At 47.7% G+C, this 27187-nt stretch overlaps 1 protein-coding gene across 1 annotated transcript in view; it reads left to right on the top strand.

Moving 5' to 3' along the window:
- The window catches only part of PCNX2 (pecanex 2), an 809726-nt gene that overhangs the window by 236993 nt on the left and 545546 nt on the right, over positions 1-27187 (top strand). The window contains exons 6-7 of the mRNA XM_063917734.1: positions 775-913; positions 17342-17499. Of these exons, the coding sequence (XP_063773804.1) occupies positions 775-913; positions 17342-17499 (297 nt within the window). The remainder of the gene's footprint in view (positions 1-774; positions 914-17341; positions 17500-27187) is intronic.

Genomic DNA, 27187 nt, shown 5'->3' with positions numbered 1-27187 from the left:
ATCCCAGCATCCTCTACGGACTAGGAGAAAAGGATTTACCGGTAGGTATCAAAATCCTGTTTTTGACTCCTGGGTCCGGATGTAATGCCGCCCTAGTTCGGTGGCAGTACGGGATGCCGGCCAATCTCGGACGTTCTTTTAAAGGGACAATCACTTACAATTCATGGTTTTGCCTTGTAAGTGATTGCCCCTTAAAAAAAAATGTCTGCGTTCAGCTGGCATCCGGCAGCTGAACAGTTTCGGCACTAAAAGTGTTTGGGAAATGTCAGTTTTGAATAGCGGGATGGGCCTATTCCTTTAAAATTAGTCTACTTCTACTACCAAAAAAACAAAGGCCTCATATACAGTATATACATTTCATAAAGAATTTTGCTCTTTTTTTAGGTTCGAATTAAGAATCTTATACTGCTCCGGTTGCACACCCATCGTTACCACCCTGGCTTTAAAATGTATTTTACCCTTTCCTTCCCTGTACTTAAGATAGTGCCATCCTGCATTCATCACATCTTATGTGGAAACAATAAAGATTTGGGGGATATTCAGTTGTTTGAAAAGTCAGTTGGGTGTCTGTTTTTTCCCATCTAATATACAGGAAAAAAACAGACACCCAACCGACTTTTCAAACATTTGAATACAATGTGTGAAAATGCTAACGTAAAAATATGTATTGAAATGCACACCTTACTTTTTCAGGGATTTCTGTTAATAATTTAACGTATAATTTATTCGAAAACTGTTTTTTCCTTTTCATTTTCTTTTTTTGCAAAAATACAGACAATAGTAGAACAGAAGATGTGCTTGAACATGTCACGTGTTGTCCACATCCAGCAGAAACACAGAAGTCATTGCTGGAAAATGAACATTTCAACATTACTGACCAAAAAATCCAAGACTCAGCGCAGCAGTTGTTATAGTAAGTACTGTAATACAATTCTAGGTGCATGCCATTTAGTACAATGGCAAGAGCAATCTGGTATTGTAACAATAAAAGCTAGCCCACTTGGCATCACCTCTTGCCGGTACTTATGTGCATATAATCTGTTACTGTAGCTCTCACTAGTCAGGGCTGTATCCTGTGCTTGATTTTGTGACTCACTGCTACTTATTCTTATAAATTGATATTATCCTCTGTATTATTCTTTGACCGAAAAGGGTTTTACTTTACATACTAATTGTTGAAAGTAGAGTGCACCACTGCATAGGCTTTATGTTGCTACTACTTGAAGGAAGCTTCATTCCCTGTACCAAGATGGTCACCGAGGCTACTACTGAGCATGTCTGGAGCTATCTTGAGACTGTGTTAGAGTGCCACAGTGTGAGACAGTAGTCTTCCACTTCCAAAATTCAAACTGTAAAATGGCAGTGTAGGCTGTATATGAAAAGTAGATATGTGCGGCGGGCACTTTTCGTGTTTTGGTTTTGGTTCTAATTGCACTTTCGTGTTTTGGTTTTGGCTTGGTTTTGCCAAGCCACCCTTTTGTGTTTTGGTTTTGGATCTGGATGATTTTTGAAAAACACATAAAAACAGCTAAAATCACAGAATTTAGGGGTAATTTTGCTCCTATGGTATTATTAACCACAATAATAATCATTTCCACTCATTTCCAGTCTAGTCTGAACACCTCACACCTCACAATATTGTTTTTAGGCCAAAAGGTTGCACCGAGGTTGCTGGATGACTAAGCTAAGCGACACAAGTGAACAACACAAACACCTGGCCCATCTAGGAGTGGCACTGCAGTGTCAGACAGGAGGACAGATATGAAAAAAGGCCCCAAACAGCACATCATTCAAAGAAGAAAAAGAATTGCAATGAGGTAGTTGTATGACTATGCCAAGCGACACAACCACCTGGCCCATCTAGTAGAATCACACAGTGGCTGAATGTCGAGAGTGGGCCGCAATTGTTCGATCCACTGACAGCATCTCCAGCACGCTCCAGTCACTTTAAAAAAAATCTGCAATTTGTGGACTTATACGGCAGTACCCCAGGACTAATACAGCAGTACCCCTGGACTCATACGGCAGTGTCACACACGATGGCACTTTTCAAAAACTAGGCCCCAAACAGCACCTCATGCAAAGATGTCGAAGAGGTGCAATGAGGTAGTTGTATGACTAAGCAAAGCAACACCAACTGAAATTATACGTCCAAATCACTGGAATTAAATGGCAAGATCACTGTAATTTAATAATTATAAATCACTGAAATTAATTGGCAAGATCACGGTAATTAATAATTATAAATCACTAAAATTAATTGGAAAAATCACTGTAATTATACGTCCAAATCACTGGAATTAAATTGCAAAATCTTGCTATCGCCTGCCTATTAAAGTGGAATCTAGATGGGATTTGTTACCGGGGACACAATACCTCCATCAATTGTCTAACTCCCACTGCACTAATGGTGGATACCGGACGCACGTCTAACACCAACATAAGTGTCAAGGCCTCAGTTATGAGGGCTTCCATCGTCATGTGAAGCTGAACCACTAGTCATGAACATAGGCCCTCATTCCGAGTTGTTCGCTCGCAAGCTGCTTTTAGCAGCTTTGCACACGCTAAGCCGCCGCCTACTTGGAGTGAATCTTAGCATAGTAGATTTGTGAACGAAAGATTAGCAGATTTGCGAATAGACAGTTCTTAGCAGTTTCTGAGTAGCTCGAGACTTACTCTGCCACTGCGATCAGTTCAGTCAGTTTCGTTCCTGGTTTGACGTCACAAACACACCCAGCGTTCACCCAGACACTCCCTCGTTTCTCCAGCCACTCCCGCGTTTTTCCCAGAAACGGTAGCGTTTTCTCTGACGTCCTAGTGGATGCTGGGAACTCCGTAAGGACCATGGGGAATAGCGGCTCCGCAGGAGACTGGGCACAAAAAGAAAGCTTTAGGACTACCTGGTGTGCACTGGCTCCTCCCCCTATGACCCTCCTCCAAGCCTCAGTTAGATTTTTGTGCCCGACCGAGCACGGTGCAATCTAGGGGGCTCTCCTGAGCTTCTTAGATAAAAGTTAGTTTTAGGTTTTTTATTTTCAGTGAGACCTGCTGGCAACAGGCTCACTGCATCGAGGGACTAAGGGGAGAAGAAGCGAACCTGCCTGCTTGCAGCCAGCTTGGGCTTCTTAGGCTACTGGACACCATTAGCTCCAGAGGGATCGAACACAGGCCCAGCCTCGGAGTCCGGTCCCAGAGCCGCGCCGCCGGCCCCCTTACAGAGCCAGAAGCAAGAAGAGGTCCGGAAAATCGGCGGCAGAAGACATCAGTCTTCATCAAGGTAGCGCACAGCACTGCAGCTGTGCGCCATTGCTCCTCATGCACACCTCACACTGCGGTCACTGATGGGTGCAGGGCGCTGGGGGGGGGCGCCCTGAGCAGCAATATTAACACCTTGGCTGGCAAAAATACATCACATATAACCCCCAGGGCTATATGGATGTACATTAACCCCTGCCAGAATCCAGAAAAATGCGGGAGAAAAGTCCGTGAAAAAGGGGCGGAGCTATCTCCTCAGCACACTGGCGCCATTTTTCCCTCACAGCTCCGTTGGAGGGAAGCTCCCTGGCTCTCCCCTGCAGTTAATACACTACAGAAAGGGTTAAAAAGAGAGGGGGGGCACAATTTAGGCGCAGTATACATATATATATGCAGCTATAAGGGAAAACACTTTTTATAGGTGCTATCCCTGTGATATATAGCGCCCTGGTGTGTGCTGGCATACTCTCCCTCTGTTTCCCCAAAGGGCTTTGTGGGGTCCTGTCCTCTATCAGAGCATTCCCTGTGTGTGTGCTGTGTGTCGGTACGGCTGTGTCGACAGGTATGTGGAGGATAATGAGGTGGAGGCGGAGCGAATGCCTGTAAATATGTTGTCACCCCTTGCGGGGTCGACACCGGTGTGGTTGAACTTATGGAAAGATTACGTGAAATTGTCAACTCCTTACATAAAAGGTCGACGACACAGAACAGCCGGCTACTCAGCTTGTGCCTGTTCCAGCGTCTCAAATGTCATGGGGGGCTCTAAAATCGCCCGCTACCTCAGATAACAGACACAGATGTCGACACGGATACTGACTCCAGTGTCGACGTCGATGAGACTGGTGTACCCTCCAAATAGGTCCACCCGTTACAGGATTGAGGCAATGAAAAATGTATTACACATTTATGATTATACCCCAGGTACCACATAAAAGGGTATTGTGTTTGGTGAGAGAAAACTATTAGTAGTTTTTCCTGCATCTGAGAAATTAAATGAGGTGTGTGAGGAAGAGTGGTCTTCCCCCGGTAAGAAATTGATAATTTCTAAAACGGTTATTGGCAGCGTACCCTTTCCCGCCAGAGGATAGGTCACGCGGGGAAACACCCCATAGGGTAGATACAGCGCTTACACGCTTATCAGAAAAGGTGGCACTACCGTCTCCGGATACGGCCGCCCTGAAGGGACCTGCTGATAGAAAGCAGGAGGTTACCCTATAAGATATAGTCACACACTAGGGCATTATATTGCGACCAGCCGTTGCTTCGGCATGGATGTGCAGTGCTCCCGCTGCGTGGTCAGATTCCCTGTCGGAAAATAACTATGGATAGGGACAATATTTTGCTGAAAATAGAGCATATAAAAGACGTGGTCTTATACATACGTGATGCACAGAGGGATATTTGCCGGCTGGCATCAAAAATAAGCGCTAGGTCAATTGCCGCCAGACGGGGGTTATGGACTTGGCAATGGTCAGGCGATGCCGACTCGAATCGGCACATGGAAGTTGCCCTATAAGGGGGTAAAACTGTTTGGGGGTGGTTTTTCAGACCTCGTTTCCACAGCTACTGTTGGGAAATCGATTTTTTTGCCACAGGCTACCCCACAACAAAAGAATGCACCGTATCATCAAGTACAGTCCTTTCGGCCCCAGAAAAGCAAGAGGGCTAGAGGCTCATCCTTTCTGCCGAGAGGCAAAAGTAGAGGAAAAAGCTGCAACACACAGCTAGTTCCCAAGAGCAGAAATCCTCCCTGCGTCCGGTAGGTCCACAGCATGGTGCGGGGGCTGCTCAGGCGGACCCGGGTACGGTGGGGGCCCGTCTCAGAAATTTCAGCGGACAGTGGGCTCTCTCACATGGATCCCTGGGTCCTTCAAGTAGTATCTCAGGGGTACAGGCTGGAGTTCGAGACGTTCTTCCCCCCGCCGTTTCCTAAAATCTGCCTTACCGGCACCTCCCTCTGCCAGGGAGACGGTGTTGGTGGATATTCAACACTATAATCACAACAAGTGATTGTCAAGGTGCCCCTCCTTCAGCAAGGAAGGGGTTACTATTCCACAGTGGTTGTGGTACCGAAACGTTTCGGTGAGACCCATCTTGAAATTAAAATACTTGAACTTTTATATCAGAAGATTCAAGTTCAAGATGGAATCGCTCAGGGCGGATATTACGAGCCTGGACGAGGGGGATTACAGGGTCTCCCTGGACATCAAGGATGCGTACCTGCATGTCCCCATTTACCCTCCTCACCAGGAGTACCTCAGATATGTGGTACAGGACTGTCACTATCCGTTCCAGACGCGGCCGGTGGAGTTGTCCACGGCACCGAAGGTCTTTACCTAGGTAATGGCAGAAGTGATGATACTCCTTCGCAAGAAGGAAGTTTTTATTATCCCGTACTTGGACGATCTCCTGATAAAGGCGAGGTCCAAAGAACAGTTGGTAGTGGGGGTAGCACTCTCTCGGGAAGTGCTACAACAGCACGACTGGATTCTCAATATTCCAAAGTCACAGCTGGTCCCGACGACACGTCTTCTGTTCCTGGAAATGTTTCTGAACGCAGACCAGAAAAGAGTGTTTCTTCCAGTGGAAAAAGCCGAGGAGTTGTCATCTCTAGTCAGAGACATCCTATAACCAGGACAGGTGTCGGTACATCAATGCACACGAGTCCTTGGAAAAATGGTAGCTTCGTACGAAGCATAATTCCATTCGGAAGACTCTACGCAAGGACGTTCCAGTGGGACCTGTGGGACTAATGGTCCGGGTCCCATCTACAGATACAACAGCGGATAACCCTGTCAGAAAGAAACAGGGTGTCGCTGCTGTGGTGGCTGCAGAGGGCTCATCTACTAGAGGGCCGCAGATCCGGAATACAGGACTGGGTCCTGGTGACCACGGATGCCAGCCTTCGGGGCTGGGGGGCAGTCACACAGGGAAGAAATTTCCAAGGAGATTTCACTTCACATAAATATTCTGCAGCGAAGGGCCATTTACAATGCCCTAAGCCAAGCAAGGCCCCTGCTTCAGAACCAGCCGGTACTGATCCAATCAGACGACATCCCGGCGGTCGCCCATGTAAACAGACAGGGCGGCACAAGAAGCAGGATGGCGATGGCAGAAGCCACAAGGATTCTCCGATGGGCGACCTACACCCAGGAGATTGGGGACTTCATTCAGAAGTTTTCCAAATGCGGGTAAACCGTTGGGAATGACCACGGGTGGACATGATGGCGTCCCGCCTCAACAAGAAGTTGAAAAGATATTGCGCCAGGTCAAGGGACCCTCAGGCGATCGCTGGGGACGCTCTAGTGACACCGTGGGTGTACCAGTCGGTTTATGTGTCTCCTCCTCTACCTCTCATACCCAAGGTACTGAGAATAATAAGAAGGCGAGGAGTAAAAACCATACTCGGGGTTCCGGATTGGCCATGAAGAGCTTGGTACCCGGAACTTCAAGAGATGCTGGCAGAGGACCCTTGGTCTCTGCCGCTTAGACAAGACCTGCTGCAGCAGGGACCCTGTCTGTTCCAAGACTTACCGCGGCTGCGTTTGACGGCATGGCGGTAGAACACCGGATCCTAAAGGAAAAGGGTATTCCGAAGGAAGTCATCCCTACCCTGATCATAGCCAGGAAGGATGTCACCGCAAGACATTATCGCCGCGTTTGGCGAAAATGTATTGCTTGGTGGGAGGCCATGAAGGCCCCGACGGAGGAATTTCAACTATGTCGATTCCTGCACTTCCTGCAAGCAGGGGTGACGTTTGGGCCTCAAATTGGGTTCCATCAAGGTCCAGATTTCGGCTCTGTCGATTTTCTTCCAGAAAGAACTGGCTTCACTGCCTGAAGTTGAGACTTTGGTTAAAGGAGTACTACATATTCAGCCTCCTTTTGTGCCTCCTGTGGCACTTTTTGGATCTCAACGTGGTGTTGGATTTCTTAAAGTCGCATTGGTTGAGCCACTTAAAATAAGAATTTACTTACCGATAATTCTATTTCTCGGAGTCCGTAGTGGATGCTGGGGTTCCTGAAAGGACCATGGGGAATAGCGGCTCCGCAGGAGACAGGGCACAAAAAGTAAAGCTTTAGGATCAGGTGGTGTGCACTGGCTCCTCCCCCTATGACCCTCCTCCAAGCCAGTTAGGTACTGTGCCCGGACGAGCGTACACAATAAGGGAGGAATTATGAATCCCGGGTAAGACTCATACCAGCCACACCAATCACACCGTACAACTTGTGATCTAAACCCAGTTAACAGTATGATAACAGCGGAGCCTCTGAAAAGATGGCTCACAACAATAATAACCCGATTTTTGTAACTATGTACAAGTATTGCAGATAATCCGCACTTGGGATGGGCGCCCAGCATCCACTACGGACTCCGAGAAATAGAATTATCGGTAAGTAAATTCTTATTTTCTCTATCGTCCTAGTGGATGCTGGGGTTCCTGAAAGGACCATGGGGATTATACCAAAGCTCCCAAACGGGCGGGAGAGTGCGGATGACTCTGCAGCACCGAATGAGAGAACTCCAGGTCCTCTTTTGCCAGGATATCAAATTTGTAGAATTTTACAAACGTGTTCTCCCCTGACCACGTAGCTGCTCGGCAGAGTTGTAATGCCGAGACCTCTCGGGCAGCCGCCCAAGATGAGCCCACCTTCCTTGTGGAATGGGCCTTAACCGATTTAGACTGTGGCAGGCCTGCCTCAGAATGTGCAAGTTGAATTGTGTTACAAATCCAACGAGCAATCGCCTGCTTAGAAGCAGGCGCACCCAACTTGTTGGGTGCATACAGTATAAACAGCGAGTCAGATTTTCTGACTCCAGCTGTCCTGGAACATATTTTCAGGGCCCTGACAACTCCTAGCAACTTGGAGTCCTCCAAGTCCCTAGTAGGTGCAAGGCACCACAATAAGCTGGTTCAGGTGAAACACTGACACCACCTTAGGGAGAGAACTGGGGACGAGTCCGCAGCTCTGCCCTGTCCGAATGGACAAACAGATATGGGCTTTTTTGAGAAAAAACCACCAATTTGACACTCGCCTGGTCCAGGCCAGGGCCAAGAGCATGGTCACTTTTTATGTGAGATGCTTCAAATCCACATATTTGACTGGTTTTAAACCAATGTGATTTGAGGAATCCCAGAACTACGTTGAGATCCCACAGTGCCACTGGAGGCACAAAAAAGGGGTTTGTATATGCAATACTCCCTTGACAAACTTCTGGACTTCAGGAACTGAAGCCAATTCTTTCTGGAAGAAAATTTACAGGGCCGAATTTGAACCTTAATGGACCCCAATTTGAGGCCCATAGACACTCCTGTTTGCAGGAAATGCAGGAAACGACCGAGTTGAAATTTCTTTGTGGGGCCTTCCTGGCCTCACACCACGCAACATATTTTCGCCACACGTGGTGATAATGTTGTGCGGTCACCTCCTTTCTGGCTTTGACCAGGGTAGGAATGACCTCTTCCGGAATGCCTTTTTTCCCTTAGGATCCGGCTTTCCATCGCCATGCCGACAAACGCAGCTGCGGTAAGTCTTGGAACAGACATGGTACTTGCTGAAGCAAGTCCCTTCTTAGCGGCAGAGGCCATAAGACCTCTGTAAGCATCTCTTGAAGTTCCGGGTACCAAGTCCTTCTTGGCCAATCCGGAGCCATGAGTATAGTTCTTACTCCTCTACGTCTTATAATTCTCAGCACCTTAGGTATGAGAAGCAGAGGAGGGAACACATACACCGACTGGTACACCCACGGTGTTACCAGAACGTCCACATCTATTGCCTGAGGGTCTCTTGACCTGGCGCAATACCTGTCCCGTTTTTTGTTCAGACGGGACGCCATCATGTCCACCTTTGGTATTTCCCAACGGTTTACAATCATGTGGAAAAAACTTCTCAATGAAGTTTCCACTCTCCCGGGTGGAGGTCGTGCTGAGGAAGTCTGCTTCCCAGTTTCCATTCCCGGGATGAAAAACTGCTGACAGTGTTATCACATGATTTTCCGCCCAGCGAAAAGTCCTTGCAGTTTCTGCCATTGCCCTCCTGCTTCTTGTGTCGCCCTGTCTGTTTACGTGGGCGACTGCCGTGATGTTTTTCCCACTGGATCAATACCGGCTGACCTTGAAGCAGAGGTCTTGCTAAGCTTAGAGCATTATAAATTTACCCTTAGCTCCAGTATATTTATGTGGAGAAAAGTCTCCATACTTGATCACACTCCCTGGAAATTTTTTCCTTGTGTGACTGCTCCCCAGCCTCTCAGGCTGGGCTCCGTGGTTACCAGCATCCAATCCTGAATGCCGAATCTGCTGCCCTCTAGAAGATGAGCACTCTATAACCACCACAGGAGAGACACCCTTGTCCTTGGATATTGGGTTATCCGCTGATGCATCTGAAGATGCGATCCGGACCATTTGTCCAGCAGATCCCACTGAAAAGTTCTTACGTGAAATCTGCCGAATGGAATTGCTTCGTAGGAAGCCACCATTTTTACCAGGACCCTTGTGCAATGATGCACTGTTTTTAGGAGGTTCCTGACTTGCTCGGATAACTCCCTGGCTTTCTCTTCCGGGAGAAACACCTTTTTCTGGACTGTGTCCAGAATCATCCCTAGGCACAGCAGACGTGTCGTCGGGATCAGCTGCGATTTTGGAATATTTAGAATCCACCCGTGCTGATTGTAGCAGTATCCGAGATAGTGCTACTCCGACCTCCAACTGTTCCCTGGACTATGCCCCTATCAGGAGATCGTCCAAGTAAGGGATAATTAAGACGCCTTTTCTTCGAAGAAGAATCATCAATTCGGCCATTACCTTGGTAAAGACCCCAGGGTGCCGTGGACAATCCAAACGGCAGCGTCTGAAACTGATAGTGACAGTTCTGCACCACGAACCTGAGGTACCCTTAGTGAGAAGGGCAAATTTGGGACATAGAGGTAAGCATCCCTGATGTCCCGGGACACTATATAGTCCCCTTATTCCTGGTTCGTTATCACTGCTCTGAGTGACTTCATCTTAATTTGAACCTTTGTAAGTGTTCAAAAACAAATTTTTAGAATAAGTCTCACCTAGCCTTCTGGCTTCAGTACCACAATATAGTGTGGAATAATACCCCTTTTCTGTAGTAGGAGGGGTAATTTAATTATCACCTGCTGGGAATACAGCTTGTGAATTTTTTCCCATACTACCTCCTTGTCGGAGGGAGACTTGGTAAAGCAGACTTCAGGAGCCTGCGAAGGGGAAACGTCTCGACATTCCCATCTGTACCCCCGGGATACTACTTGTAGGATCCAGGGGTCCTGTACGGTCTCAGCGCCATGCTGAGAACTTGTCAGACGCGGTGGAACGCTTCTGTTCCTGGGAATGGGCTGCCTGCTGCAGTCTTCTTCCCTTTCCTCTATCCCTGGGCAGATATGATCTTATAGGGACGAGAGGACTGAGGCTGAAAAGACGGTGTCTTTTTCTGCAGAGATGTGACTTAGGGTAAAAAACGGTGGATTTTCCAGCAGTTGCCGTGACCACCAGGTCCGATGGACCGACCCCAAACAAGTCCTCTTCCTGTATACGGCCATACTGTGCCGTTTGGAATCTGCATCACCTGACCACTGTCGTGTCCATAACATCTTCTGGCAGTTATGGACATCGCGTTTATTCATGATGCCAGAGTGCAAATATCCCTCTGTGCATCTCGCATATATAGAAATGCTCTATAGTCAATAAAATACTGTCCCTGTCAAGGGTATCAATATTTTTAGTCAGGGAATCCGACCAAGCCACCCTAGCTCTGCACATCCAGGCTGAGGCGATCGCTGGCCGCAGTATAACACCAGTATGTGTGTATATACTTTTTATTATATTTTCCAGCCTTGTCAGCTGGTCCTTGAGGACGGCCCTATCTATAGACGGTACCGCCACTTGTTTTGATAAGCGTGTGAGCGCCTTATCCACCTTAAAGGGTGTTTCCCAACGCGCCCTAACTTCTGGCGGGAAAGGGTATACCGCCCATAATTTTCTATCGGGGGGAACCCACGCATCATCACACACTTTATTTAATTTATCTGATTCAGGAAAAACTATGGTAGTTTTTTCACATCCCACATAATACCCTCTTTTGTGGTACTTGTAGTATCAGAAATACGTAACACCTCCTTCATTGCCTTTAACGTGTGGCCCTAATAAGGAATACGTTTGTTTATTCACCGTCGACACTGGATTCAGTGTCCCTGTCTGTGTCTGTGTCGACCGACTAAAGTAAACGGGCGTTTTAAAACCCTTGACGGTGTTTTTGAGACGTCTGGACCGTACTAATTGTTTGTCGGCCGTCTCATGTCGTCAACCGACCTTGCAGCGTGTTGACATTATCACGTAATTTCCTAAATAAGCCATCCATTCCGGTGTCGACTCCCTAGAGAGTGACATCACCATTACAGGCAATTGCTCCGCCTCCTCACCAACATCGTCCTCCTACCTGTCGACACACACGTACCGACACACAGCACACACACAGGGAATGCTCTGATAGAGGACAGGACCCACTAGCCCTTTGGAGAGACAGAGGGAGAGTTTGCCAGCACACACCAAAAACGCTATAATTATATAGGGACAACCTTATATAAGTGTTTTCCCTTATAGCATCTTAATATATATATAAGCATATCGCCAAATTAGTGCCCCCCCTCTCTGTTTTAACCCTGTTTCTGTAGTGCAGTGCAGGGGAGAGCCTGGGAGCCTTCCCTCCAGCCTTTCTGTGAGGGAAAATGGCGCTGTGTGCTGAGGAGATAGGCCCCGCCCCTTTTTCGGCGGCCTCGTCTCCCGCTCTTAACGGATTCTGGCAGGGGTTAAATATCTCCATATAGCCTCCGGAGGCTATATGTGAGGTATTTTTAGCCAAAATAGGTATTCATTTGCCTCCCAGGGCGCCCCCCTCCCAGCGCCCTGCACCCTCAGTGACTGCCGTGTGAAGTGTGCTGAGAGGAAAATGGCGCACAGCTGCAGTGCTGTGCGCTACCTTTAGAAGACTGAGGAGTCTTCTGCCGCCGATTCTGGACCTCTTCTTACTTCAGCATCTGCAAGGGGGCCGGCGGCAAGGCTCCGGTGACCATCCAGGCTGTACCTGTGATCGTCCCTCTGGAGCTGATGTCCAGTAGCCAAGAAGCCAATCCATCCTGCACGCAGGTGAGTTCACTTCTTCTCCCCTAAGTCCCTCGTTGCAGTGATCCTGTTGCCAGCAGGACTCACTGTAAAATAAAAAACCTAAGCTAAACTTTCCTAAGCAGCTCTTTAGGAGAGCCACCTAGATTGCACCCTTCTCGGCCGGGCACAAAAATCTAACTGGCTTGGAGGAGGGTCATAGGGGGAGGAGCCAGTGCACACCACCTGATCCTAAAGCTTTACTTTTTGTGCCCTGTCTCCTGCGGAGCCGCTATTCCCCATGGTCCTTTCAGGAACCCCAGCATCCACTAGGACGATAGAGAAAACCACGGAGCTAAAGTATCTCGCGTGGAAAGTGGTCATGCTGTTGGCCTTGGCCTTGGCCAGGCGTGTGTCAGAATTGGCGGCTTTGTCATGTAAAAGCCTTATCTGATTTTCTATATGGATAGGGCAGAATTGAGGACTCGTCCTCAGTTTCTCCCAAAGGTGGTCTCAGGTTTTCACTTGAACCAACCTATTGTGGTGCCTGCGGCTACTAGGGACTTGGAGGTTTCCAAGTTGCTGGACGTAGTCAGGGCCCTGAAAATTTTATTTTTCCAGGACGGCTGGAGTCAGGAAAACTGACTCGCTGTTTATCCTGATGGCACCCAACAAGCTGGGTGCTCCTGCTTCTAAGCAGTCTATTGCGCGCTGGATTTGTAGCACTATTCAGCTGGCGCATTCTGCGGTAGGATGACCGCAGCCTAAATCAATAAAAGCCCATTCCACAAGGAAGGTGGGCTCATCTTGGGCGGCTGCCCGAGGGGTCTCGGCTTTACAACTTTGCCGAGCAGCTACTTGGTCAGGGGCAAACACGTTTGCAAAATTCTATGAATTTGATACCCTGGCTGAGGAGGACCTTGAGTTCTCTCATTCGGTGCTGCAGAGTCATCCGCACTCTCCCGCCCGTTTGGGAGCTTTGGTATAATCCCCATGGTCCTTACGGAGTTCCCAGCATCCACTAGGACGTCAGAGAAAATAAGAATTTACTTACCGATAATTCTATTTCTCGTAGTCCGTAGTGGATGCTGGGCGCCCATCCCAAGTGCGGATTGTCTGCAATACTTGTATATAGTTATTGTTAACTAATCGGGTTCTTGTTGTGAGCCATCTATTCAGAGGCTCCTCTGTTATCATGCTGTTAACTGGGTTTCATATCACAAGTTGTACGGTGTGATTGGTGTGGCTGGTATGAGTCTTACCCGGGATTCAAAATCCTTCCTTATTGTGTACGCTCGTCCGGGCACAGTATCCTAACTGAGGCTTGGAGGAGGGTCATAGGGGGAGGAGACAGTGCACACCAGGTAGTCCTAAAGCTTTCTTTTTGTGCCCAGTCTCCTGCGGAGCCGCTATTCCCCATGGTCCTTACGGAGTTCCCAGCATCCACTACGGACTACGAGAAATAGATTTATCGGTAAGTAAATTCTTATTTTTTCGCACACACCCACAAAACGGCCAGTTTCCGCCCAGAAACACCCACTTCCTGTCAATCACACTCCGATCACCAGAACGAAGAAAAAACCTTGTAATGCCGTGAGTAAAATACCTAACTTCTTAGCAAATTTACTTGGCGCAGTCGCACTGCGGACATTGCGCATGCGCATTAGCGACTAATCGCTCCGTTGCGAAAAAAAAATAACGAGCGATCAACTCGGAATGACCACCATAGGCCAGGGCCTCAGCCGTTCCTTGTCACTCTGTGTCGTAAATGGCATATTGGCAAGTTTATGTTTCTCCTCAGACCATTTCAATTTCTTTTTTTGGTTCTTTTTACTGAACTTTGGCTTTTTGGACTTTACATGCCCTCTACTATCACATTGGGCATCAACCTTGGCAGATGACGTTGATGGTCTTTCATCGTCTATGTCATGGCTAGTGGCAGCAACTTCAGCACTAGGAGGAAGTGGTTCTTCTTGATCTTTCCCTATTTTATCCTCAAAATTTTTGTTCTCCATTATTTTTTAGGAGTTATATGAGACAATATGCGGCACAGGAATGACTGATGAGACAGGACACTACCACTGGTCTAATGCAGCACAACACAACACTATAAGGGATGCAGCACAACACAACACTGTAAGGGACTTGTGGTTGTTATTATTATTGTACGGCAGCAGTGGACATATAGCAGCAACGTATATCGTCACTGGAATTACTGATGACACAGGACACTACCACTGGTCTGATGCAGTACAACAGGTTGTTGTTATAACTGTTATACTGCAGCAGTGGACATATAGCAGCAGCGTATATCGTCACTGGAATTACTGATGACACAGGACACTACCACTGGTCTGATGCAGCACAACAGGTTGTTGTTATAACTGTTATACTGCAGCAGTGGACATATAGCAGCAGCGTATATCGTCACTGGAATTACTGATGACACAGGACACTACCACTGGTCTGATGCAGCACAACAGGTTGTTGTCATAATTGTTATACTGCAGCAGTGGACATATAGCAGCAGCGTATATCGTCACTGGAATTACTGATGACACAGGACAGTACCACTGGTCTGATACAGCACAACAGGTTGTTGTTGTTATAATTATTATACTGCAGCAGTGGACATATAGCAGCAGCGTATATCGACACTGGAATTACTGATGACACAGGACACTACCACTGGTCTGGTGCAGCACAACAGGTTGTTGTTATAACTGTTATACTGCAGCAGTGGACATATAGCAGCAGCGTATACCGTCACTGGAATTACTGATGACACAGGACAGTACCACTGGTCTGATGCAGCACAACAGGTTGTTGTTATAATTGTTATACTGCAGCAGTGGACATATAACAGTAGCATATATCGTCACTGGATTTACACTGGATATATGGCAGCAGAGAACACCAACACTGTGACTGCCTGGACTGATGCAGCACAATACACTGGACAACACTTGCCACCCCACTTTCCCGCCCCAACACACAGACACTGAACACTGAGGACACGTCCTCTCTATACACTCTCCGCGACTGGAGTGAAAATGGCCGCAACACGCGCCTCCTTATATGGATTCCAAATCCCGCAAGAATCCGACAGTGGGATGATGACGTTTTGCCGCGTTTGAGTTTCCGAGTCAGGCTGGAAAACCCGAGCCGTACTCGGATTCGGGTTCGGAAGGCAAAGTTTGGTAGGGTTCGGTTCTCTGAGAACCGAACCCGCTCATCTCTAATGAAAAAAAATAAAAACTCTCACCTCCCTTAATTGTATAAAGCACCTTGTACTATTGTCCATGCAAAGAAAAACATTTTTTTTTCTCTAGCAGTGAGCAGCTACGAGTAATTGAAGAAATCTGACAAATTTTTCCTGTTTTCAAGCACGTTCTAAACCAATAAACTATACATTCTAATAATTAACTCTTCTGGATTCCGCTTCACTTTCTTTTGAAGTGGCCTTGGTGGGGCCTTGGCCCCTTCTGCTCCACGGGAGGTTTCTGTCCTCCCTGAGCTTGAGTTGACAAGTACCCCACACTTTTTCCTTGCACCTCTCCTCCATGATCTCCTAAAGACAAGGTTGAAAATGTAGGCAATTTTGTGTAATATGGAGAAATGTATATTATGCATAATATTTTTACTAACATTGGTAAATTATAGTGAACCTCCATTTAGGGCGTTTACCTAGATGGCTGGATGACATGACATTATTAAGGGTAGGAACAATTATTCTTATGAACTGCTTGTGACTTAGGAGATCATCTGCGCTATACTGCTTCTCCCCCATGTATGATGGCAGCGGTGTGTGCACAGTGACAGCAGCGCATCCATTTTGGCATTGCTATCTATAAGATAGCACGCCAATATGTGAGGGCAATGTAAAAACTGTCCGCCACCTGCAGCTATTGATATCAACATCTATCAAAACCTTATCTCCACAGCTGGGACAGAGCTGTCCCTAGCTATGGCGGGTACCAGCTCCAGACTGCACAGGTGGTATCCCGAAGATGCGCAGTAGACCCGGCCAGGCAGGAGGAGCAGCGCATCAGCACTAAGCTGGTGCGCTGTGGGCTCAGGGAGGGCATCACCAGAGGGGGAGTTTTCACTTCCAAATCTGCGGCAGACAAGATGTTTGTACATCTTGTGGATGTCCCTTCCTGCTTTGCATTGGTAATGTGGCAAAGCAGGAAGTGTTACCATACCTCCCAACTGTCCCAATTTTCGCGGGACAGTCCTGTTTTTTTAGGGCTGTCCCACCCACGGGCCACAGTGTCCCGTGGTGGGGGTGGAGGGGCAGTTGTGAGGCTCCAGACACTCGCTGCTCTGCTCAGTACAGAGCAGATCAGTGGTGAATAGATGCGCATGCGCACAGCGTCTATTCACTAGAGACGGTGGGGCAGGGGGCATACCAGCAGCTCCCAGAGCGCTGGCCATTCCCCCATACTGACGAAAAATGGGGACATGGCTCGCGATGGCGACACTCCCGCGAAACCATGCCCCACTTCTATAGGCCACACCCACTTTTCAGGCGGGCACCAATTTGTCCCTCCTTAGCTTCTCACAATGTTGGGAGGTATGGTGTTACAGCAACACGATCCATGCCACTATAATACATTTACCCATGGGTTGTTATTGTAGTGGTGTATTATTGGTGTTGTTTCTTTTTTACTTTAAAAACAGAGAGCATTGTGTGAAAAATATACTGAAAGCTGGAGGAAAAGTAAGGTCGTCTATGCATAGTTTGCAGATTAGCTGGCCTGCCCCTAAACAATTGCAATTCACAACAGAGTTTGGGTCAGATGAAATAAATCTTTTCACAAGAAATGCAGACACAAAACCATTCACTTTTTTTTTTGTTGCTTCAATTTTGTTAAAGCAAATTTTACTTTAGTTTGGTTTATTTGTAATTCTGCTTTGCTTTACAATTACAATAATACTTTAAGTGTATGAAATGTTTGCAGTTGCCAAGTCACCAGAAAGCAGAAGATCATCTATGAAGTAACACATGGACATCCTTCACAGCAAGATAGTTCTGTGTTACAAGTTTTATGTGGGACTGAGACCTCCATGGAGGATGATACACTGGTTGAAGCAATGCATGGTCATACACACAGCAACGGTAAGCCTGACATTTTAATACAGTGTCACGATCGCGCCCGCACTGAGAACTCCTTCTAAGTTGCGTGGTCGTGCCATTGGTGTTTTGCAACTTATCTTACAATAAAATATTTGACACCACCAAGAGGACTATGGAAAGAAACTCCTCCCATAGTGACCCATTGGTTCCGCTCACAGTATATATGCTTTAAAATTCAGTAGCATGCGCCTCTCAAGGCTGTAGTTCTAAGAACACAGAATATCACAACTAGAAATTAGGTCTTAATTTGTAGAATAATGTCAAAGTTTACAGTAGAAAAAAAAAATTACAAAGAGTATATGATTGTTTAAAAGTATACATAGATTACAGACTATTTCAAAGAAAATAAAAAGGATAAAAACATAGTTCAAGCCAGAATCGAACAATGCTGGAGTAAGACTGCTTCTGATATAAGTTGGGCATCCTCGCCATATGGCTACCGTATGCGAATAGCAATGGATTGGCTCTAGACACACTTGATTTTATACGTCCGGCACTGCTCCTAGACACCAGAATGGGATTTAAAACTCAAAACTTTCAGTGCCAGAAGGGATTGATTCTGGCCCATGTGTCTGAAGGTCCTTTGTGTACTCATAACCTAGGGTTTCCTTACCAGACCAGCAGGGTCATTTAATTACTTGCTTCATTCTGTTTGATGCCTAAGATCTGGGATTTACCAATATATAGTACTGGGCAGTTTTATGGACTTGGGGCCTAATTCCGACCTGATCATAGATGTGCTAAATTTAGCACATCTACGATCAGCTTCCCTGACATGTGGGGGGACGCCCAGCACTGGGCTAGCCCGCCCCGTATGTCAGGCCCTACCCTGCCGCACAAGTACAAAAGCATTGCACAGCGGCGATGCTTTTGTACTTAAAGAGTAGCTCCCTGACAGCGCAATGTGTAAAATGTGGACTCTGTCTGCCGTAATGTGTAGAAAGGGGTACTGTCTACTGTAATGTGTAAAAAAGGAGACGCTGTCTGCCGTAATGTGTAAAAAGGGGGACTGTCTGCCGTAATATGTAAAAAAGGGGACTCTGTCGTAATGTGTAAAAAGGGGACGCTGTCTGCCGTAATGTGTAAAAAGGGGGACTGTCTGCCGTAATGTCTAAAAAGGGACGCTGTTTGCCGTACTGTGTAAAAAAGGAGACTCTGTCTGCCGTAATGTGTAAAAAAGGGATGCTGTCTGCCATAATGTGTAAAAAGGGGACGCTGTCTGCCATAATGTGTAGAAAGGGGTACTGTCTACCGTAACGTGTAAAAAAGGGGACGGTGTCTGCCGTAATGTGTAAAAGGTGGACTCTGCCGTAATGTGTTAAAAGGGAACACTGCCATAATGTGCAGAAAGAGGTACTGTCTACCGTAATGTGTAAAAAAGGAGACGCTGTCTGCCGTAATGTGTAAAAAGGGGGACTGTCTGCCGTAATATGTAAAAAGGGGACTCTGTCGTAATGTGTAAAAAGGGGACGCTGTCTGCCGTAATGTGTAAAAAGGGGGACTGTCTGCCGTAATGTCTAAAAAGGGACGCTGTCTGCCGTAATGTGTAAAAAAGGGGACTGTCTGCCGTAATGTGTAAAAAAGGGGACTCTGTCGTAATGTGTAAAAAAGGGGACTCTGTCTGCCGTAATGTGTAAAAAGGGGATGCTGTCTGCCGTAATGTGTAAAAGGTGGACGCTGTATGCCGTAATGTGTAAAAAGGGGACGCTGTCTGCCATAATGTGTAGAAAGGGGTACTGTCTACCGTAACTTGTAAAAAAAGGGACGCTGTCGCAATGTGTAAAAAGGGGACGCTGTCTGCCGTAATGTGTAAAAAAGGGGACGCTGTCTGCCGTAATGTGTAAAAAAGGGGACGCTGTCTGCCGTAATGTGTAAAAATAGGATTTTGGTACCTACCGGTAAATCGTTTTCTCATAGTCCGTAGAGGATGCTGGGGTCCACATTAGTACCATGGGGTATAGACGGGTCCACCAGGAGCCATTGGCACTTTAAGAGTTTGAGAGTGTGGGTTGGCTCCTCCCTCTATGCCCCTCCTACCAGACTCAGTCTAGAAACTGTGCCCGAGGAGACGGACATCTGCGAGAGAAGAATTATACACAGATAGTGGTGAGATTCATACCAGCTCACACATACAAGGCACGCCAAGCCAACGTAGCTTGAACATTCAGCAACTGCTGAAACATTACTTACCAAGTAACAATGCAGTACTCAACTAAAACGAAGTGGTACTGAACCAAAAAACTTTAGCAGGAAAACGAAGCGTTGAGCGGGCGCCCAGCATCCTCTACGGACTACGAGAAAAGGATTTACCGGTAGGTACCAAAATCCTATTTTCACTTACGTCCTAGAGGATGCTGGGGTCCACATTAGTACCATGGGGAGGTACCAAAGCTCCCAGAACGGGAGGGAGAGCGCGGAGGCTCCTGCAGAACTGATTGACTGAACTTCAGGTCATCAGAGGCCAAAGTATCGAACTTGTAAAACATTGCAAACGTGTTCGACCCCGACCAAGTTGCAGCTCGGCAAAGTTGCAATGCCGAGACACCCCAGGCAGCCGCCCAGGAAGACCCCACCTTACAAGTAGAGTGGGCCTTAACAGATTTTGGACATGGCAATCCTGCCGTAGAATAAGTGTGCTGGATAGTGAACCTAATCCAGCAAGAGACACCCAATTTTCTTGGGATCATATAGGTCAAAAAGAGAGTCCAACTTTCTGTGACGAGAAGTTCTCTTCACATATATCTTCAGAGCCCTTACGACATCCAAGGACTTTGATGTAATTGAGGAGTCAGTAGCCACTGTGTTAGGATCTCCTGCTCTGTGCTGCCACGTCACCATGGCAACCGGGAGGCAAGTGTTAGCGAAGTAACCTGAGCGCAGCTGATACTCCGGTCCGGGTTTTTACTGTGTAGTGGTTACAGGCTCTGTGCACGGCAGGGAATCCGGCGCTGGTTTTGTGCTCACAGTCTGTGAGGTCTGAGTGGGGCGTGGACAGCACCTGCTATATAAACCATCCTCTCAGGCTAGGCAAACGCTGCTGAATCTTTGTTTGTTAGTCAGTTCCAGAGAGTTAGCTAGTACTGTGTGACTTTGTATTTACTTGTTGCTTACTGCGAATAGGCCTTGGGATTCGGTACTTCATTCTGCCAATCCGGACCTAGCAGTAAGACTGGAGTCAGTTGTTTGACCTGCTGGGGTTCTTTTGTTATTCTGTGAACCCAGCAGGTTTGCGGCTGTACTCTCAGACCTGCTTGCTTAATCCTCCCTCACTGTGCAGGGCATCCAGGTGTCAGTTTAGTGGCAGTAAGCTGAACCTGTGCCCTGCAAGTGGGGGTTAGGATTGTGGATACTCTCCTTGTGTCTATATTTCTATCTCTGACCAAGGAGTTTATTCCCACACCCGTTGGTAACCCTTTGGGGTTTTTTCTGTTGCTCTTAGCAACATAATTTCAGGTGCTCCACATGTTAAATCACTACACATCGCTTCATTGTCCGCTCTATTCCATCTGAGCATTCCTGACACTAGGGAGACACCCAATTCCTGAGCCTTTGGGCTTCTCCGTTCACTTTGTGTTTATTAGTTATTCCATCACCTCCTGTGTATGTTATGTTATACTGTCTGTGAGTTCGTTTGCTTCGCTTCCCTCTCTGTTCATACACCGGTATACTCCTGTTAGCACTGGTGTGCGTAACATATTCAGCAGCCTTACTCCTGTTGAAATTTTGTGGGAATATGGAGCATACCCCTCAAAATACTTTGCAACAGGTGGTCGATCAGGTGCAGGTCCTGACTCGACAATTTAATGAGATGTCCATTAAAATGAACACCCCGCAGGCCGCTAGCGGAGCTCCCGCAGCAGCAGCGGCAAGTTCAGGGGTTAAGGAGCCGAAAGTAAATCTCCCGGATCGTTTTTCTGGAGATCGCTCGCAGTTCTTTTGTTTCAAGGAGAGCTGTAAGCTATATTTCAGGCTTAGGCCCCAGTCTTCTGGGTCGGAGATTCAGCGGGTGGGCATGGTGATTTCCTTGCTACAAGGAGACCCACAGGTCTGGGCATATGGGTTACAGCCTGACTGTCCGTCGCTTAAAAGTGTTGATGCTTTTTTTACGGCACTGGGCATTTTGTATGGTGACCCTGACAAGATGGCTTCAGCCGAGGCTCAGATTACGGTTCTTAAGCAAGGGCGACGGCCAGCTGAGGTTTATAGTATGGAGTTTCGGAGGTTGGCTCATGATACCCAGTGGAATGACCCAGCCCTGAGAAACCAGTACCGAAGGGGCCTTTCTGACCAGATAAAGGACCAACTGGTACAATATCCCTCGCCTGATAGCTTAGATCAGCTCATGCAGTTATCCATCCGGGTGGATAGACGGCTGAGAGAGCGTAGGCTTGAAAGGAAGACCGCAGTTTCCTTTTTTCCCAAGGGAACCTCAGACTCTGAGGAATATTCCGAGGAGCCTATGCAGATTGGGGCTACCCGCCTCTCCTCGCGTGAGAAGACGAGGAGGAGACAGCAGGGTTTGTGTTTGTACTGTGGGAATAAAGGTCATGTTGTAGTATCATGCCCAGAAAAAACGGAAAACTTCAGGGCCTGAGGGTGATGGGAAATATCCTGTCAGGCCAGAAGTCAGAATTTCCTAAAAAGACTTTTCTCATTCCGGTGACTTTGGAGATCCTCGGTCTAACTGTCAAGACTGAGGCCTTTGTTGACAGTGGGGCCGATGGGGTTTTCATGGACCGTCAATTCGCCCTGGAACACTCTGTTCCCTCAGTACCTTTGGCATCAGAGATTGAGATCTGTGGGTTAAACGGCGAACCATTGTCCCAGGGTAAAATTACCTCCTGCACCAGCCAAATTCCTTTGTTTATTGGAGCCACACACTCTGAAAAATTGTCTTTTTATGTGACTGTCTGTTCTTTTGCCCCATTGGTTTTGGGGTTACCCTGGTTAAGGGCCCATAACCCTCAATTTGACTGGGTCTCTGGGGAGATTCTTAGTTGGGGTAGTGATTGTTTCAGGAGTTGCTTGAGCCTTCCAGTCAGGCTCTCGCAGCTAAGTTTGCCAGGATTGCCAGGATGTTATGCAGATTTTGCGGATGTGTTCTCCAAAAAAGTTGCGGAGGTACTACCTCCCCATCGCCCCTATGACTGTGCCATTGATTTGTTGCCGGATGCTAAGCTTCCCAAGAGCAGGTTGTACTCCCTGTCACGTCCTGAGACTCAGGCTATGGCAGAGTACATTCAGGAGAACTTGGCTAAGGGATTTATCAGACCCTCACAGTCCCCAGTTGGGTCGGGGTTCTTTTTCGTGGGTAAAAAGGACGGTTCGTTGCGACCCTGCATCGACTTCAGGGAATTGAACCGTATCACGATTAAAAACTCGTACCCACTGCCTCTCATTTCGGTTTTGTTTGACCAGCTTCTTACTGCCACCATTTTTTCTAAGATTGACCTACGCGGTGCTTACAATCTAATCCGAATAAGAGAGGGGGATGAATGGAAGACTGCCTTTAATACCCACTCAGGGCATTATGAATATTTGGTGATGCCTTTTGGGCTCTCTAATGCCCTGGCAGTCTTCCAGGAATTCATGAACGATGTGCTCAGGGAATATTTGGATAGATTCTTAGTTGTTTATCTAGATGACATCCTAATCTTCTCTCATTCCCTGGAGGAACATCGGAAGCATGTACGCTTAGTCCTCCAGAAACTCAGAGACCACCAGCTTGGGGCGAAGCTGGAGAAGTGCGAGTTTGAAGTCCAGCAAATAGCATTTCTAGGGTATATTATCTCCTCAGAAGGTTTCCAAATGGAGGGTTCTAAGGTACAGGCAGTCCTGGATTGGGTGCAGCCCACTAGTTTGAAGGCGCTTCAGCGTTTTCTGGGCTTTGCGAATTTTTATAGACGGTTTATCGCTGGATTTTCGTCTATAGTGGCCCCCTTGGTGGCACTCACTAAGAAAGGGGCGGATGTTGCTCACTGGTCTTGTGAGGCCAAAGCGGCCTTTGCCCGTCTCAAAAGGGCATTTGTCTCGGCCAAGGTGCTGCGACACCCAGATCCAGAGCGTCCTTTTGTGGTAGAAGTGGATGCCTCTGAGATAGGTATTGGGGCAGTGCTCTCTCAGATGGGGGTGTCTGATAATCGCCTTCATCCCTGTGCTTACTTTTCCCGTAAATTTTCGTCTGCCGAGATGAATTATGATGTGGGTAACTGGGAATTGTTGGCTATAAAGGATGCACTCGGGGAGTGGAGACACTGGCTTGAGGGGGCTAAGTTTGTGGTCTCAATTCTCACTGACCATAAGAATCTGGCATATTTAGAGTCAGCGAAGCGGCTCAATGCCAGGCAGGCACGATGGGCTTTGTTTTTTGCTCGCTTTAATTTTTTGATAACATATCGCCCTGGGTCAAAAAACATCAAGGCTGATGCGCTCTCGCTGAGTTTTGCTCCAGTTCAAGAGACCATCGAGGAGCCATTGCCCATTGTGTCCCCATCATGTATTAAAGTGGGCATTACCCAGGACCTCTTGTCATTAGTCCTTAGAGCACAGGAGCAGGCTCCTCCAGACCTTCCGGTAGGTCTCTTGTTTGTGCCTCCTAGGTTAAGACAGCGAGTGTTCCTGGAATTCCATGCCAAGAGGTCGGTAGGGCATCCGGGTATTGCCAGAACTCGGGAGTTGCTGTCTAGGGCGGTGTGGTGGCCCTCGGTGGCTAGGGATGTGGATCAGTGGGTTCGGGCATGTGACGTTTGTGCCCGAAATAAAACTCCTAGAGGGGTTCCTGTCGGCCCATTACATCCACTCTCTATTCCGTCTAAGCCATGGACCCACATTTCCATGGATTTTGTGGTGGACTTGCCCAAATCCTCGGGGATGACAGCCATTTGGGTTGTCGTTGACAGGTTTTCGAAAATGGCGCATTTCGTTCCACTAGTCGGGTTGCCATCGGCCAGACGCCTGTCTGAGTTATTTATGCAGCATATTGTGCGCCTCCACGGGTTGCCACTTGATGTGGTCTCTGACCGTGGATCCCAGTTTGTGGCCAAATTCTGGAGGGCATTTTGTTCTGATCTCCAGATTTCTTTGAGCTTGTCGTCAGGCTACCATCCACAGTCTAACGGGCAGACTGAGAGGGTGAACCAGTCCTTGGAGCAGTTCCTCAGGTGTTATGTCTCCAAGTGTCATACTGACTGGGTTGCTCATCTGTCCATGGTGGAGTTTGCCTATAACAACGCGGCTCACTCTGCTACAGGGATCTCTCCCATCCTTTGTGTGTATGGGCATCATCCTAAGGCCAATTCTTTTGACCCCCTGGATACCACGTCTGGTGGTTCCTCTGTTGTTTCGGTCCTTAGGGGTATTTGGAGGAAAGTGAAGAAAGCCCTTGTGTCTGTGTCATTAGTGACCAAAAGGGTTTTTGATAAGCGGAGAAGACCCTGCAGCTTCAAATTAGGAGACTTCATCTGGTTGTCCACCAAGAATTTGAAGTTGAGACAGCCATCTCATAAGTTTGGCCCCCGGTTCATCGGCCCTTATAAGATCACCAGGGTTATCAATCCGGTGGCATTTCAGTTAGATCTGCCCCGTTCATTGGGTATCAATAAAACATTTTATTGTTCCCTTTTAAAACTGGCGGTTAGTAATCCTTCTTCCAATGGAAGACCTTCTCCTCTTCTGATACGGGGTCAGAGGGAGTTTGTGGTTGAAAGGGTTCTTGACTCCAAGATGGTTCGGGGTCGGCTGTCATTTTGGTGCACTGGAAGGGGTATGGCCCGGAGGAGCGGTCGTGGGTGCGCAGTTGTGATCTTCATGCCCCCAGACTGCTACGCTCTTTCTTCTCGCAGTTCCCCGATAAACCCGGTGGGTGGTAGGGGTTCTTTGACCCCTCGTCAGGGGGGGGGTACTGTTAGGATCTCCTGCTCTGTGCTGCCACGTCGCCATGGCAACCGGGAGGCAAGTGTTAGCGAAGTAACCTGAGCGCAGCTGATACTCCGGTCCGGGTTTTTACTGTGTAGTGGTTACAGGCTCTGTGCACGGCAGGGAATCCGGCGCTGGTTTTGTGCTCACAGTCTGTGAGGTCTGAGTGGGGCGTGGACAGCACCTGCTATATAAACCATCCTCTCAGGCTAGGCAAATGCTGCTGAATCTTTGTTTGTTAAGTCAGTTCCAGAGAGTTAGCTAGTACTGTGTGACTTTGTATTTACTTGTTGCTTACTGCGAATAGGCCTTGGGATTCGGTACTTCATTCTGCCAATCCGGACCTAGCAGTAAGACTGGAGTCAGTTGTTTGACCTGCTGGGGTTCTTTTGTTATTCTGTGAACCCAGCAGGTTTGCGGCTGTACTCTCAGACCTGCTTGCTTAATCCTCCCTCACTGTGCAGGGCGTCCAGGTGTCAGTTTAGTGGCAGTAAGCTGAACCTGTGCCCTGCAAGTGGGGGTTAGGATTGTGGATACTCTCCTTGTGTCTATATTTCTATCTCTGACCAAGGAGTTTATTCCCACACCCGTTGGTAACCCTTTGGGGTTTTTTCTGTTGCTCTTAGCAACATAATTTCAGGTGCTCAACATGTTAAATCACTACACATCGCTTCATTGTCCGCTGTATTCCATCTGAGCATTCCTGACACTAGGGAGACACCCAATTCCTGAGCCTTTGGGCTTCTCCGTTCACTTTGTGTTTATTAGTTATTCCATCACCTCCTGTGTATGTTATGTTATACTGTCTGTGAGTTCGTTTGCTTTGCTTCCCTTTCTGTTCATACACCGGTATACTCCTGTTAGCACTGGTGTGCGTAACACACTGGCACCACAATAGGTTGGTTGGTATGAAATGCCGACACAACCTTCGGAAGAAACTGCTGACGTGTCCGGAGCTCAACTCTATCTTCGTGGAAGATCAAGTAAGGGCTTTTACAGGATAAAGCCCCCAGCTCGGACACACGTCTAGCAGAAGCTAAGGCCAACAACGTGTCCGTCTTCCATGTAAGAAACTTGACCTCTACCTCCTGTAGGGGTTCAAACCAATCCGACTGGAGGAACTGCAACACCATGTTAGGTCCCAAGGCGCCGTAGGTGGTACAAAGGGAGGTTGGATATGCAGAACTTCCTTCATAGAGGTCTGACACTCAGGGAGGGCAGCCAATTGTTTCTGAAAGAAAATGGACAGGGCCGAAATCTGGACCTTCACAGATCCCAACCTCAGGCCCATATCCACTCCTGCTTACAGGAATAGGAGGAAACGTCCCAGTTGAAACTCCATCGTAGGAAAATTCATGGATTCACACCAAGAGACATATTTCTTCCAAATACGATGGTAATATTTAGACGTTACCCCTTTCCTAGCCTGTATGAGGGTAGGAATAACCTTCTTCGGAATACCCTTCCGAGCAAGTATCAGGTGCTCAGCTTCCATTCCATCAAACATAGCCGCTGTAAGTCTTGATAGGCGAACGGCCCCTGCTGCAGCAGGTCCTCCCAAAGAGGAAGAGGCCTCGTATCTTCTTGCAGTAGATTCAGAAGGTCCGAGTACCAAGCCCTTCTTGGCCAGTCTGGGGCAATGAGGTTCGCTTGAACCCTTGTTCTCCTTATGAGTTTTAGGATTCTTGGGATGAGTGGGAGTGGTGGAAACACGTACACTGACTGGAACACCCACGGAGACACCAGGGCGTCCACT

This window comes from Pseudophryne corroboree, chromosome 4, assembly GCF_028390025.1.
Source record: "Pseudophryne corroboree isolate aPseCor3 chromosome 4, aPseCor3.hap2, whole genome shotgun sequence".
Lineage (NCBI taxonomy): Eukaryota > Metazoa > Chordata > Amphibia > Anura > Myobatrachidae > Pseudophryne > Pseudophryne corroboree.
Note: the sequence above shows the minus strand (reverse complement) of the source record. Positions and strands in the feature narration are given on the sequence as shown.